The sequence below is a fragment of the Coenobita brevimanus genome, chromosome 22 (genome assembly GCF_032717465.1).
Source record: "Coenobita brevimanus isolate Jiangsu-jjx chromosome 22, ASM3271746v2, whole genome shotgun sequence".
Classification (NCBI taxonomy): domain Eukaryota; kingdom Metazoa; phylum Arthropoda; class Malacostraca; order Decapoda; family Coenobitidae; genus Coenobita; species Coenobita brevimanus.
The window spans coordinates 369,302-384,246 of record NC_136975.1 but is presented as its reverse complement, the minus strand read 5'-3'; the positions used below and the strand labels follow the sequence as shown (position 1 = coordinate 384,246).

At 42.1% G+C, this 14,945-nt stretch overlaps 1 protein-coding gene across 1 annotated transcript in view; it reads left to right on the top strand.

Annotated features, from left to right (window-relative positions):
• Positions 1-14,945, top strand: part of DIP2 (disco-interacting protein 2) — a 611,941-nt gene that overhangs the window by 536,246 nt on the left and 60,750 nt on the right. The window contains exons 20-21 of the mRNA XM_080266752.1: positions 12,264-12,373; positions 13,102-13,491. Of these exons, the coding sequence (XP_080122878.1) occupies positions 12,264-12,373; positions 13,102-13,491 (500 nt within the window). The remainder of the gene's footprint in view (positions 1-12,263; positions 12,374-13,101; positions 13,492-14,945) is intronic.

The window sequence follows — 14,945 nt, the reverse complement described above, 5'->3', positions numbered from 1 at the left end:
TATTTTTCTTAAAGATGTGAAGATAATCGTCTGGCTCACCTAGCAATGTGTTATTTAGCTTCCTAAACCCATGCTATGATTCGCTATGAGTCACGGAAAGATTGATAAAGTTACGGTGTATTTACCAAATGGGCAAAAACATCTGAGATTAACCGACCGCCTAACTGCTTGGAATCGTAGCGTAGTCATGTAAACATACCAGTGACCTTCGTTCCCTCCCCATAACTGTTCAGTTTTCTTTATAGCTAACACTAACTTAACATCACTGACATCAGTACTGTAAAAGGTTGTTCAGTGCCGGAGGTTATTAAGGGGTTAATGGGATATATTACTGTTTGCATCAATGCTTTCTCTTTCATGTTAAGCACAAAAACAAACAAAAGAATGAGCACTAAATGTACGTTTAACTTTCATCAGAGAGACCTTAGCAATTCATATTCCTCCAGTTTATTTTTAAGTATTTTTCTGACTTTAGGTTAGGTTAGGTTTGGTTAAATTATTAGGTACAGTTAAACTCGGTTAGGTTAGGTTCAGTTAAACAGGACACTCCCTTCCACCATTATGCTGAGGAATAAAAATGCTAGAGCTGTCACAGCCATACAGCTAAAAACAATGGGGAAACTGATTTAACAAGCAACATTTATTTATGGATAATACATTACAGTATCAGTGGTTCATGGGCTACGCAATTACCAGTAAATGTCATTTTCAGGAAGGCGTCAAGAATGAACGAATTTCAAGAATTAGCGAGGGGGCTTGGAATGTAACCCTCGTTAATTTGGTGGGGGTGGTTACTGTACTGTATGATCTATCTTTCTATCTATCTATAGCCCGACGCCCTAATCCCGCAAAGGGTGGCCGCAGACAAAATGCCTCCAAGTCACTCTGTCACCCACCATTTGACTCCCCTCCCCCCAACTCACCCCCCCCTCCCTCATATACCTCTCAACTCCATCCCTTCACCTCATCCTCGGTCTACCCCTCCGTCTCCCTCCCTCCACCTCACCTACATACACCCTCTTAGTCAGTCTTTCATTCTCCATCCTCTCCACATGTCCAAACCACCTCAGTGTATTTCTCCTAATCTTTTCAACCACATCCACATCTACCCCACAACTTTCCTTCACTTCTTCATTCGTCAACCTGTCCCTCCATGTCACTCCACATGCTCCTCTCAAGTAACTCATTTCCACTGCTCTCACTCTTGACTTGTTCCCCTCTTGCAAGGTCCACGCCTCGCTTCCATACGTCAGGGTAGGGATCACAATACCATCATGCAGTGACTTCTTAACTTCCATACTCACCTCCCTATTTCTCATCACTGCTTTCAGTGTGCCAACAACCTTCCTTCCCTGCTGTACCCTTTCACGTACTTCATCCCCCAAAGTTCCATCCTTACTCATCACACTACCCAAGTACTTGAATGCACTCACATTCTCCATATCCTCACCATCCAACCTCACTGCACACTCTGTGACTTCATTCCTCTCAAACACCATAACTTTACTTTTGTTTACATTAACTTTCAGCTTCCTCCTCCTACACACTGTCCCAAATTCATTCACCAAACCTTGCAACTCCCAGTCATCTTCACTCAACAATACTGTATCATCAGCAAACAGCAACACCGGAAGCTTCCAAATTTCACCCTCATTCATTAGGGCCACCCCCACATCCACTGCCCTACCTTGTACCTCCTTTACGACCCCATCCATATATATCTTAAATAGCCATGGAGACATTACACACCCCTGTTTCAGTCCCACATTGAGATCAAAGAACTCACTCAGCTCACCATCCACTCGCACCGTAGCCCTAGCTCCCTCGTACATACTCTTCACAGCACTCAACAATTTCCCCTCCACTCCATATATTCTTAATACCTTCCACATACCTTTCCTATCTATTCTGTCATAAGCTTTCTCCAAGTCATGTACTGTATGATATTTTGTAATATTGTAATATTGTAATCAATACAGTACCATACCTGAATCTGAATAAAAATATAGAAATTAGTGAACATACAGAAGTGTAATGAAACGTTAGGCCTACAAGCCACAGATAACACTTCCTAGACTGCCGAGATTTTTTTTTTTTTTTTTTTTTTATGTGTTCGACTCTGGGCATAGGCTTCACAGCCTGATTTCAAGGCCCAGTAGTCCTCCTGCGTACCGTACACCTCTACATGTCACCACTTCGGCGCTAACACTCACTGTCCATACTGAATACATGCTAGGGCTGTCTCATACAGGACTGGTGTATTGGTATTAGCGGGGGTATTTTTATGACATGTCGGCGGGTCTTCTGGTAGATCAGCAAAGTCTGATTTCTATGAAATTCAAATCCTTAAACTGTTCCCTGCCACAGCGGGATTTGATGATTCTGGACATCTGCCGAACAATCAGTGATTTTCATAAATGGGACTATTTCTCAAAACTGCCGAAATGTTGGATCTACCGAACAATCAGCTGCCGAATAATAGGACTTTTACTGTATTGGGAATGGGTAAAAGTACCAGGAGGCCATTACTGAATTATTTGTTGGGTAATGAATTAATCACAAAAATGAGAGAAGAGAAAGATTTGGGAGTGCTGGTCCAAGATAGTTTGTCACTAGAAAAGCACATTAACAAGATAGTTGGAGAGACCTATAAACTCTTGACTAACGTAAGAGTAACGTTTCATTATATGGATGAGGAGATGATGAAAAAATTAATAGTGGCCATGATCCGCCCCAGGTTAGAATATGCAGCGGTAGTGTGGTCCCCACACAAAAAGAAAGATATAAACAAGATTGAGAGAATACAAAGAACAGCAACCAAGATGGTCCCCAGTCTGGCAGACCTGTCATACAGAGAGAGGCTGGAAAAGTTGGATTTGCCTTTCTTAGAGGAAAGGAGAAAGAGGAGAGATGTGATTGCAGTGTTGAGGACCATGGTGGGAGTAGATCAAATTGACAAAGAAGATCTGTTTGTATGGGATAAGAGAGGAACAAGAGGACACAGAATGAAATTGAAAAAGTCAAGCTGCTTGAAGGATATCAAGAAATATAGCTTTCCTTACAGAAGTATAGACTTATGGAATAGCCTGGACAAAGAGATTGTCCAGTCTAAAAACTTAAATGAGTTTAAAGCTAAATTTGACCTATTGAGAAACAGTGACGGAAATCCACGAGCATAGCACATTCCGTGTATATCACGATTAGGTATATTAGGTAAATACAGGTACATAAATATTTGGAACGACGTAGACGAAGAGGTGGTGCATGAGAAAAACATTCATGTGTGTAAAGGTAGACTTGATAATTGTGGATCTGGAGACAGGACAACACGAGGATTGCTCAATTCCTGTATACTACAAAAACACACTAGCAGGGGTACCCAGCATTGCCCGGGCCTTGGAGGCGAACACCCTAAGCCTGTTTGTTCTACTTGTCTTTTTTTCTACTCCAGAAAGACCATGTACATATTATACGTTTGAAGAGGGGTTATAAGAGCTCCAGGAACTTTCTGTTTCAGCCTTTGCAGACGAATGCACAGTATTTGTGCACACTTCTTTACTGTTAGCGGTGACCTCAAATAACCTCTGACTGGTGACCTCAAATGACCTAATAGGTTCACCTCACATGGCTTTTGTCCAAACTAAAGGTCATGTGAGTTTCCATGTCAAAAATTGGGCTGCTGGGTCTGGTCATTTGAGTGTGTCATACCACTGACCTCAGATGACGTCGGAGGTCAACCTCATATAGCATGTGTCTGAACTGGAGTTCATATGAGTCTCTATACCAAAAATTGGGCTGCTGGGTCCAGTTGTTTGAGCGTGTATTACTGGTGACCTCAATTGACTTCTGACCAGTGGCCTCCAGTGACCTTGATGGCCAACCTAATATAGCCTATGTCCAAACTGGAGGCCATGTGAGTCTCCATGCCAAAAATTGGGCTGCAGGGGTACCAGACATTGCCCTGGCCAAAAATGCGAGCACTCTACCGATGATCTCAATTTACCCAGATCTGAATTTTGACCCCCCTATAATCTTCCTAGGGTCACCCTGATTTGGAATATATATGGATCTGGGGGTTTCTGGCCATTGGTTTGGGTATGATTGAAGGAGAAGCAAACAAACATTGTGGCTCCTCTCTCTCTCTCTCTCTAGTGTATATATACAGTATTGAATTTAGATATACAGTATATACTTACTTTGTATATACACTACATACATACGAGTATATATATATATATATATATATATATATATATCTATCTATCTATCTATTGCCAGACGCCTCAATCCCGTTTGGGGTGGCCACAAACAAATCGCCTCCAAGTCGCCCTGTCCCCCGCCATTTCACTGCCCTGCTCCCAACTCACACCCTCTCTCTCATATACCTCTCCACCCCATCCCTCCATCTCATCCTCGGCCTCCCCCTCCCTCTTCCCCCCTCCACCTCACTCACATACACTCTCTTCGTCAGTCTTTCACCCTCCATCCTCTCCACATGGCCAAACCACCTCAGTGTGTTCCTCATAACGCTTCCTATCACATCCACATCCACACCACGACGCTTCTTTATATCCTCATTCGTCAGCCTGTCTCTCCAAGTGACTCCACAGGCTCCTCTTAAATAACTCATTTCCACTGCTCTCACTCTTGACTTGTGTCCTTCCAACAATGTCCAAGCTTCACTTCCATACATTAGAGTTGGTATCACAATACTGTCATGTAGTAACTTTTTCACTTCCATGCTCACTTCCCTGTTTCTTATCACTGCTTTCAAGGAACCAGCAACCTTTCTTCCCTGCTGTACCCTTTCAAGCACTTCACCCTCCAAACCTCCATCCTTACTCATCACACTACCCAAATATTTAAACGTACTCACATTTTCCAATTCCTCACCATCTAACTTCGCTGTACATTCACTAACTTCACCTCTCTCAAAGACCATCACTTTACTCTTCCCTGCATTCACCTTTAGGTTCCGTTTCTTACATACTCTCTCAAACTCATCCACCAAGCCTTGCAGCTCCCCTTCGTCTTCACTCAACAACACAGTATCATCTGCAAACAACAGTACAGGGAGTTTCTAAATATATATATATATATATATATATATATATATATATATATATATATATGTATATATATATATATATATATATATATATATATATATATATATATATATATATATATATATATATATATATATATATATATATATATATATATATATATATATATATATATATATATATATATATATATATATATATATATATATATATATATATATACAATATATATATATATATATATATATATATATATATATATATATATATATATATATATACAATATATATATACAATATATATATATAAATATATATATACAATATATATATATAAATATATATATACAATATATATATATATATATATATATATATATATATATATATATATACATTCATTCATTCATTCATTGCCAGACGCCATGTATCCCAAACGGGGTGGCCAAGGGCTTAGAGTCAATTGTTTTACAGGGAGGGGCACTAATATATATATATATATATATATATATATATATATATATATATACCGGTATATATATACTGTATATTTATGTATATGCAGGCACTGCAAATTGACTTAGAACCTCCCCCCACATGGTATTAAAAAACACAGAAATCATAGTATATCACAATGTTTGATCCTGAAATGCCATTCATTATTATGAAATCATGTTTCCCTTGTTTTTCAGGACCAGTTGGATGCATTTTGGCATGGAATCACTTCTAAAGTCTAAGGACATTTCTTTGCACCAAACATTTGTCAGTTCGGTCTTGAGCTTGTCCAGACTGGGTGTCTTCTTCACTGCCATGATTTTCTTCATCTTTGCCTAGCAGTTTTCTATTGGATTTAGATCCGGACTGTTGCCAGGCCAGTCGAGGACCTCAGTCCAATTATCCTGAAGCCATTTTGTCACCTTTCTTGACTTGTGACATGGAGCTGAATCGTGCATGAAAAAGTCTCACCTATGAATAGCAAAAAAGTTTAACAAATTATCTTTCAGAACTTGAATGTACCGGCCACCATTCATCAAGTTCTTAGGAAAAGTAGAAGCTTCCCCTTCCCATTTCACCTGAGAAACACCCCCATACCATTACTGATTGTGGATGCTTAACAGTCGGCACCGTGTAAGCAGGGTCATATCAACTACGGGAGGCAGGGCGACGAACCTTGGTAGAACGCACCTGGAACACTTGAAATGTGCTTTCGTCGGAAAACAACTTTTCTGCACTCATCCGATGTCCAGTGTGCAAACTTCTTGGCAAACTGAATGTGCTGCTTCTTCATGTGGTCAGTGAGAAGCAGTTTCTTAGCTGCAGTGCGGCTTGGCAAACCCAGCTCCTTCTGCAAGCTGTGTTGGATAGTTTGAATTGAGGCGTCTTGTAACAGCTGGGGATGCATTCTCTTCAATTCTGCTGCTGTCAGTCGAGGATTCTTGATTACTGTACTTCCCTCTTCAGAAGTGTATCTGTACCTCTGTAAGTCGTCATCGTCTTTTCACCGCCATGCTTGTGCTCTGGTACGACGTCAGGTGGCAGGCCATGCGCGCTGCAACAAGAATCTTCATGACGGTCGACTTTGCACGTCCAGTACGTTCATAAAGCGTGTTGATAGGGACATTATCCTGCCTCCATGCAATGATACGGACCCTCTCATCCCTTGAGCAGTACTTTCCAGGCATGACATCTCAACTCTAGGAAAATACAGGGCAAACAGTAATGCATACAAAAAAAGAGGGAGGTGCAAGTTTGGAGCGACGGGAACATATACTCCCCCTCTCGTTTCTGGGCGAGCACTGACGTGCGAGTGTTTCACCACCTCCCGCCAATAGCAGAGGAGTTTCCAGTTACTTGTTGCCCAAAAAATTCACTTGGTAGAGAGGGAAACACAAAGCAAAGACAGACAACTCTCCCATAGCAATTCTGTGTGTAGGTCGTAAGCCAATTTGTGGTGGGTTTACCACACCTGCAAACCACCTACACCAAGAAACCAAGGTCCTCAAAGTCAAGGATCATCTAGACATGAGAGAGACAAGATTCAATGCCCTAAGGTCATTTGCCCATAAAATATATGGACACAACAAAGCAACCGCCACCACAGTATACAGACAACATATACATTCAGTGATGAACTGTGCAAGTCCTGCTTGGGCTTCTATCCTCACTGAAATACACTGCAACACCCTACAGACCATATGGAACAAGACCCTAAGAGTAATCGCAGGCTGCACAGCTACTACACCTACAGACTACCTACACCAAGAAACCAAAGTCCTCAAAATCAAGGATCATCTAGACGTGAGAAAGACACAAATTCGTGCCGCACCTTCCACAAACCCACACCATCCACAACAGTACATGGTAGCACATCCACACACACCAAGGAACATCAAAACAACAAGCACACAAATATTGTCATTTCTCCCCTCTCGCCCACCTCAAACCAGCTTCCAGAAGCATATCAATGCTCAAATCACTTGCCATTCCATTCAGTCACTTAAAGACAGTGCACACTGCATTCATGGCCTCCTGATATCCGCCCTTCTGAATCCCACCTCCCTCGTGAGGACAGTGTCCACCTGGCCAGGCAGAGATGTGGGCACCATCCAACCCTCATAAGTTATCAGAAGAGGCTGGATGACTCCGTCGCTGATGTCTATCCAGGATGCAACACAGCACCACATATTATGGAAGACTGCATTGCACACAATCACCTGCACCAACAACACAGCATACACTCCTTGAGAGCTCTCTGGGAAAGCCTGGTCTCGGCCATGGCCTTCCTCAGGGACTTGGGGCTGTTTGGCCAGACTCCCTAGGGAGCTACTACTACTACTACTACTACTACAACGAGTTTATGACTGACCCCTAATGCACACCTATATTCGTGGAAAAATCATCACTCAAATTTCCATTCACTTTCACCCGGATGCGAGTCCCCACATACATAACCATGACCATTCTGACCAGCCACTCCACAATCCCAAGCTTTCTCATTGCCCACTTCACCACCTCTCTAGGGACTCTGTCAAAAGCCTTCTCCAAATCATCAGAAACAAAGTACAGATCCCTTTTCTTTCCTATATATTTTCGCTGAAGCTGTCAAACAATTAATATGGCATCAGTGGTCCCTTTGCCTGGTATAAAACCAAACTACATGTCATCAGTATCCACTGTTTTTTTTCATTTACTAAAACTCAGAAGATCATCATCATCATCTGGACCTCCTATCCCACCCTAGGGCAGAGTGAGGAGTAGCAACAGCCAGACAGAATAACGTACATTGTTATACTGTAATTGTATTACCGATAATGTCGTGTACATAAAGTACAGGGACAGTAAAATATAGTGTCAGATTAGTTTCTTTATTGCCAAATTGTTTGTTTATTGGGTTAAATAAACTGTACAATATACTGTAGAAGGTGGTCCAAGTACAGTGCTCCTCCCACTCTGCCGGATTATTTCCCATTGTTGGAGAGATAACTCAGGATTAGCAATGTCTGTCCTGCATCATTTACTGATTTATTAGTCCTTGTGCCACACCGGCAGACTGAGCCATCCCTGCAACACAAATTCTGTCAGGTGGGTTTCTAGTGTTCGTGGCAACGGTGGTGGCAGCTGAGTTAGGTTCCCACTTTCTCACTCTTCCATCATCTTCACACTCGTGCACACTGCCAACACACATTTTATTCGTTAACACCAATATACCCAAGCAGTTTTGTTACTCTGTCATTCAATAAACTTTATAGTAGATTATTGCCTTTAAAAAAAAAACATAAGCTGTAACATCATTACTGGTACGATAGTGTAGGCATTGGTAACATTGAGTTTGACGGTTATTTATTCTTTTATTTTATTTTTTGCTCAGGGGAAAAAATTATTTCACTCTTTGAATAAGTAATTGATTAATGAAGATGCTAAAGTCAGTGTAACACATACCTGCTTGACACATTACTGAGGTGGTGTTGTGGAAGGCACTGGATCAGGGGAGTCCAGGGATGAAGCTGGGGATGGGGTTGTGGCTTGGTGTTCTGGCGGGAAAACACCAGAGAGATCTTGTGACAGACAGCAACACTTTAAAACCCAAGCTTTACATTTATTTCTTCATTATTTTGTTTGTTAAAATTTCCTTGTTGTGGACTGTTGTAACCTTAAGATTGACACAAGTTGAGTGTGATGTAAGCTGGGATCTTAATGTACTGAAATTACATAATGAAATGGAGCCTAGTATGATACCCCTGTTAACTGGGTGGAGAGACAAATGCAACATACACCCAGAAACCAAAGGTCCACATTCTTCCATGTTCCTTGCCATGACAGATCACTGTCTGCCACAGGAGAACATTGGTGCATGGAATGACCCTGCAGGAGTGATTGATTACCTCTTTTTGATGAGTCTGCTTGGCCAACAGATTGAGGTTACTCAGTAACAATGACAGATACTAGTGCAGTGGCAGCCAAGTATGGTGTGACTTCTGGCAGATGTAGCTGGCTCTAGTGTGTGTGTTTTTGTGGTGTGGATGCTGGAGATGGATGCCTTTATGTGGTGACACCAATTTAAGCAAGCATTGCCTCTGCCCCAGTATATAAATGTTCTTAACTCCGTGTCCCCCAGGAGGAGGACAGAGGACTGTAGGAAAAGAGCACCTTCATTCTCCAGTCCACCAGGTTCATCTTTCAAACAAACCTGGGGCAACAGCTACTACTACTGTCATAACACAAACTTTCAGATTTGAAATACTTTGAGTCCAAAGGCTTTTGAAATACGGAATATTGTAAAAAGTAGAATCATAATGATTACTGAGAAAAATAATGTAAAAAATAATCTACAGATTAATAAACAGTAACTGCAGTGAAATGCCTTGTATGAGGTCTGTTCAGAAAGTACCAAACCTTTGGCTTTAACAAAAATAAATAGCTAGCCTGTTCAGCAAGGACACTAATCCCCCTCAAAGGGGGCCTCTTCTGACTTGACACAAATACCCTAGCATTCTTTCCATTGCCTGAAATATTTTTCAAAGTTGGTTTTTGGTATCTCCTGCAGGTGCTTCATCGCATTCATTGTGATCTCTTCTCTCGTCTCAAATCGGGAATCCTTCAGCGGAGTTTTGAGGTTGGGGTATAACCAACAGTTGCATGGAGCCATGTCTGGTGAGCAGGGAGCCTGCCGGACCTGTGGGATATTGTGTTTGACCAAAAATTCCTGAATCAGTTGAGAAGAATGGGCAGTGGTGTTGTCATGGTGTGGGTTCCAACCTGCCACTTTACGAAGGGCTGATCTCTTTTGCTGAACTGCGTCACGAAGATGATGGACAATTTTGAGGTAGTAATGTCTGTTGACAGTCTGACCTTCTGGTGCATATTTGTGATGCACAACACCACAATGGTAAAAAAAAACTGTCAAAATGCGAGTGCATTTCACCTTGCTGCGGACATGTTGTGCTTTTTTTGGCTGAGGCGACCCTGCATGCATCCACTGGGACGAGTGTGCTTTGGTTTCTGGGTCATACTGCTACACCCTGGTCTCTTCTCCAGTGGTAACGTCTTCAGAAAGTCCAACATGTCTTGAGCAACATTCATCCGGGAGAAGAGATCCTGGCGAATGCGATGAACCACCTGCAGGAGATACCAAAAGCTGACTTTGAAAAATGGTTCTGGCAGTGGAAAGAACACTGGGTTGTGTGTGTCAAGTCAGAGTGTGTGTCTTTGAGGGGGATTCTGTCCAAGCTCAATAGGTTAGCTATGTATTTTGTTTTAGAGCCTAAAGTTGGATACTTTTTGAACAGACCGTATTAGTAATATATGATCTGTTGCTCTTCTTGTCCACGAATAAACTGTGTCTTTAAGTGTATATTAATTGTGTGAAGAGGGATGATATCAATATCCCTCTATTGCATAAAAAAATATTTTGGAGGTTATTGGAAATTGGATTTGGGAGGTTGTACTGTGCTGCTGTTGCTGTGTGTTGTGCACGTGTTTTTGTATTTATGTATACTATGTGTACTGTATAGTACATTGTTGCAACATTTATGTTTTGGGAAGGTGTTTAATATACTTTTTGATCTAGATACAGTATGTGGGAGAAGCATTAGCCAAGTAGTTGAAAGTGATTAGGCCTTTATAATGGCTTTTTTGTACAGTAATCCCTCAAGTATATGGACGGCCATTACTTGGACAATCCATTACCCGGACTGTCATCTGACTGCTCAAAACCATTATTCGAACATTTTGCCTTCTTATCCAAACAAAATCCTTGCATCTGGTTGGAAATTTTGACCATGCGAACATTTCTTGCCTAGCCGGATGGGAATAGCCCAGTGACGCCACACTGTCTGGCTCAGTAGTTTACTCAGTGTCTGCTAGAGACCTGCTTGATCTTTCTCAGCTCCCGCCCGGCGATTGTCTCGTAAACTGCTCCTCTCCAACGGTTGTTATGGCGGTGCACATGCTGGCTTTTGTGGTGGTTCCCCACCTGCTTCAGGCCTTGCTATTCCTTGCATGCCTCTTCCAAAGATGTGTGATGGCCCCTTCACCAGGGAAAAGGAAGAGGGTAATGTTGACTTTGGAGAAGCAGGAGATCTTGGGTAAGACTGATGTGGGATAGTCGAATCGTGAATGTTGATGTTAATTTTATTGTAGCTTACCGTACTGTACCATGGTTTTATTTCAATTTACCATTATGTTTTGTGATCCCACTGCATTTTTCTTGTGTAGCTGTTTTTTTTCAAGTTCTTTTCATGTCACTGCAGTGTATGGCCCTACAGTGGTGATTGCGTGTCTGTGGTTGATGGGTCTGCTTGACCATGGTAATTGCTTGTCTCTTGTTGATGGGTCTGCTTGACCATAGTAATTGCTTGACTGTGGTTTATAGGTCTGCATGACCAGATAGAATAGTGTTAAACAATAAGGACAAGTGTTGTGCAATGTACTGTAGTGGCCTTTTTCACTGGCTTTCAAAGCTAGGTTATGTATGAAGGGAGGCCAGGGGAGAAGTCCTTTATCTGGATGGATCCATTACCCAGACATACCTTTGGCTCTGTTATGTTGGATAAACTAGGGATTACTGTATTTATGTAAGCCCTCCCCCCTGCTTTTTTTATTTAAAGCATGAATTAAGTTAATGCTACCCAAACATCATGAAGTTTTAATAATAATAATAATGAGCTGTAGATATAAGAATGGTTCTATTTCCAGATGTTGGTCCTGCAAGTGTGATGGTAGGCAACTTGGTACAAGGCAACAGACTCGCTAGTGCGCAAGGCCGTGAACTGGGACTCATGGATAATGATGATGGCATGAGGAGGGTTAGTCATCATTTCAGTTTAGTTTTGTTTTTTTTGTTTCGTTTTCGAAGGCTTCAGCATGCTTGCATGCATCAGCCTAGGTCACCTAATGGTGGTTCTCCGTGCTGCTTGATCTGTGGCAGCCTCCCTGTTTAGTCCCTTAACCTGAGGTCACACTTAATGACCTTGTCCTAAATTTTTTTCGGTCTGCCCCTCGCAACCCCACCCCAATATTAACATTTCCCAGTTTCTGCACCCAATCATCATCCCCCATCCTCTCCACATGCCCAAACCACCTCAATCTACCTCTCCTCATCACAACACCAATACACTCCAATCCCATCCTACCTCTCAACTCATCCATCGTAAACCCAACCCCCCCAGGCCTTGCAAGCAGGGACGCATTGCACATCCACTTAATCATTGTCATTTCTGTACGGTTGAGCGTGTGAATATCCTCTTTCTTTACTGCCCAGGTCTCACTACCAAACAGTATTACACTCCTAACACATGCTGCATACAAAGATCCCTTAGCATGTAGTTCATGAATACAGTAATTTCAAAATAGAGCTGTAAATCTAGAACTTTCCTTTCTGTATGTCTAAAGAAGCGCTATTTCGTATGTCGAATTACTTGGTTTAATTTTGATCTCATGTACAGTATAATAATCTGTTGTCCTGTCATCATTAGGGTGTTCATATTTAATAGGACTAAGTGTATAAAGTAGTTACCCTAATATGTCCTTTCAGCATCCCCAGTTCATCGCAGATATCCTGAAGTGGAGAGCAACAACTACAGAAAATCATGAAATTCTAACCCTTCTGAACTCCAAAGGACAAGTAGCCACATCCTTAACTTGTGCCCAGTTGCACAAAAAAGCTGAAAGAGTGGGCTGTTTGCTGTTGGAAAAAGGCCACATCAACACGGGAGATCATGTGGCTCTAATATACCCACCTGGAGTGGACCTTATTGCAGCCTTCTATGGCTGCTTGTATGTTGGGGCTGTTCCTGTTACCATAAGACCCCCGCATCCTCAAAATCTACAGTCTACAGTCAACACAGTCAGGACTGTGGTGGAAGTTTCTAAGTCGTCCATCATCCTTTCAACTCTCACTGTGATCAAGCTCCTTAAGAGTAAGGTAAGTTGTCAGAGAGAGAGAGAGAAAATCATTTTTGCAGCAGCTGTGAAAGCAGATATCCCTTTGAATGGGAGTGACATAATATTACTAGGGTAGTTCTTTCTTTTTCTTGGAGTATTTGTTGTTTCTTAACTCTGGTCTGTCCATTCAAGCAGATTCATTTACCACAGGTAAGTATTTGCTTCTATGGGACCATTTTATGGGTACAGTACAGTACTGTACATACACTGCTCAGGGAACTGGCACCCCCTTGTGGTACGTAGTGCATAATGAGAGCTGGAACGGGGACCTTTCCTTTGACAAGATGCAGGGGAAAATGAGGAGATTTGGCACCTGAGTGGGTGCTGCAGCTGCTTTGCTCCACCTAGGGTATACTGTACCACCATCTTTTATGATGTCATCTTAAATTTATGATGATGATGAAGGCTGGGCTGTTTCCTGATCTAAGTCCAGCTAGGTGAACTCAGTCACTTTAATTTTAGGACACCTCCTATGGGTGGATGTCAGGAGGGGGTTGTTGTATGGTGTTGTGGTATAGTAGTTGTATTTCCTTTTGCATGAAGTGAATACTCATATGTAAGTGTTTTTTTCATTTGTTTCATATTGCTAGTGTTGCTAGCATTGCTAGTGTTGGAATATATGGAGGTGGAATATTGTTGTAGATAATGTTTATGTGCTGATTGTTGTATGTGCCTAAGTGCATTGTGCATGTCTGTCATAAAATGACAGAGGTGTTGTGTATTGGAACAGGGTGCTGCATAGAATTGTATGCCTCTCATATCAAGGTTGTCACTGACTAGGAGAACTTTAGTTTCAGAGCGTAAGTGACCTATGGAAATGGTTTTGGTGCGGTCAGCAGGGATGAGTTTGGTGTTGTTAAGTGTGATTTTGTAATGTCATGTTATCTATGTATTTGTCAATGTTATATTATCTATGTATTTCTCAGTGGTGTGTGCGTGTGTGTGTGTGTGTGAGAGGGTGTTGACCAGCTAGTTTATGCCTCTGTGACATCAGTGGTTGGGGGGGGGGGTGCAGTTAGAGGGAGGTGAGAAGGGACGGCCAGCGAGACCGAGGCGGGCAGATGACCTCCAGCCCTCAAGCAGTGTAAACTTGTGTATCTATAATTTTATGTTTTCATTATTGTACAAAAAATTCGTGGATAACCAAAGTCGCGTGAAGAAAGTTCGCGTAAATTAAGGGATTACTTCTGTGGATTTGTGTGCTCAGTGGTAAGGTCAGTGCCAGTGTCAGCCCCAGTGCTATGGTTGGTGCAGGTATGGGTCTCAGTGCTAAGGTTGGTGCAGGTATGGGCTGGATTCCCCTCCCCCTAACCTGTTCCTGTCTGACTTAGAGGCTGACCACCAGTGCCTGTAAGCACAGGCTGTCCCCCAGCCTCGGGGGGGACGACTTGGACCAACACAGGAAGGAATGAAGGTTGGTTGTCATTTGTGGTT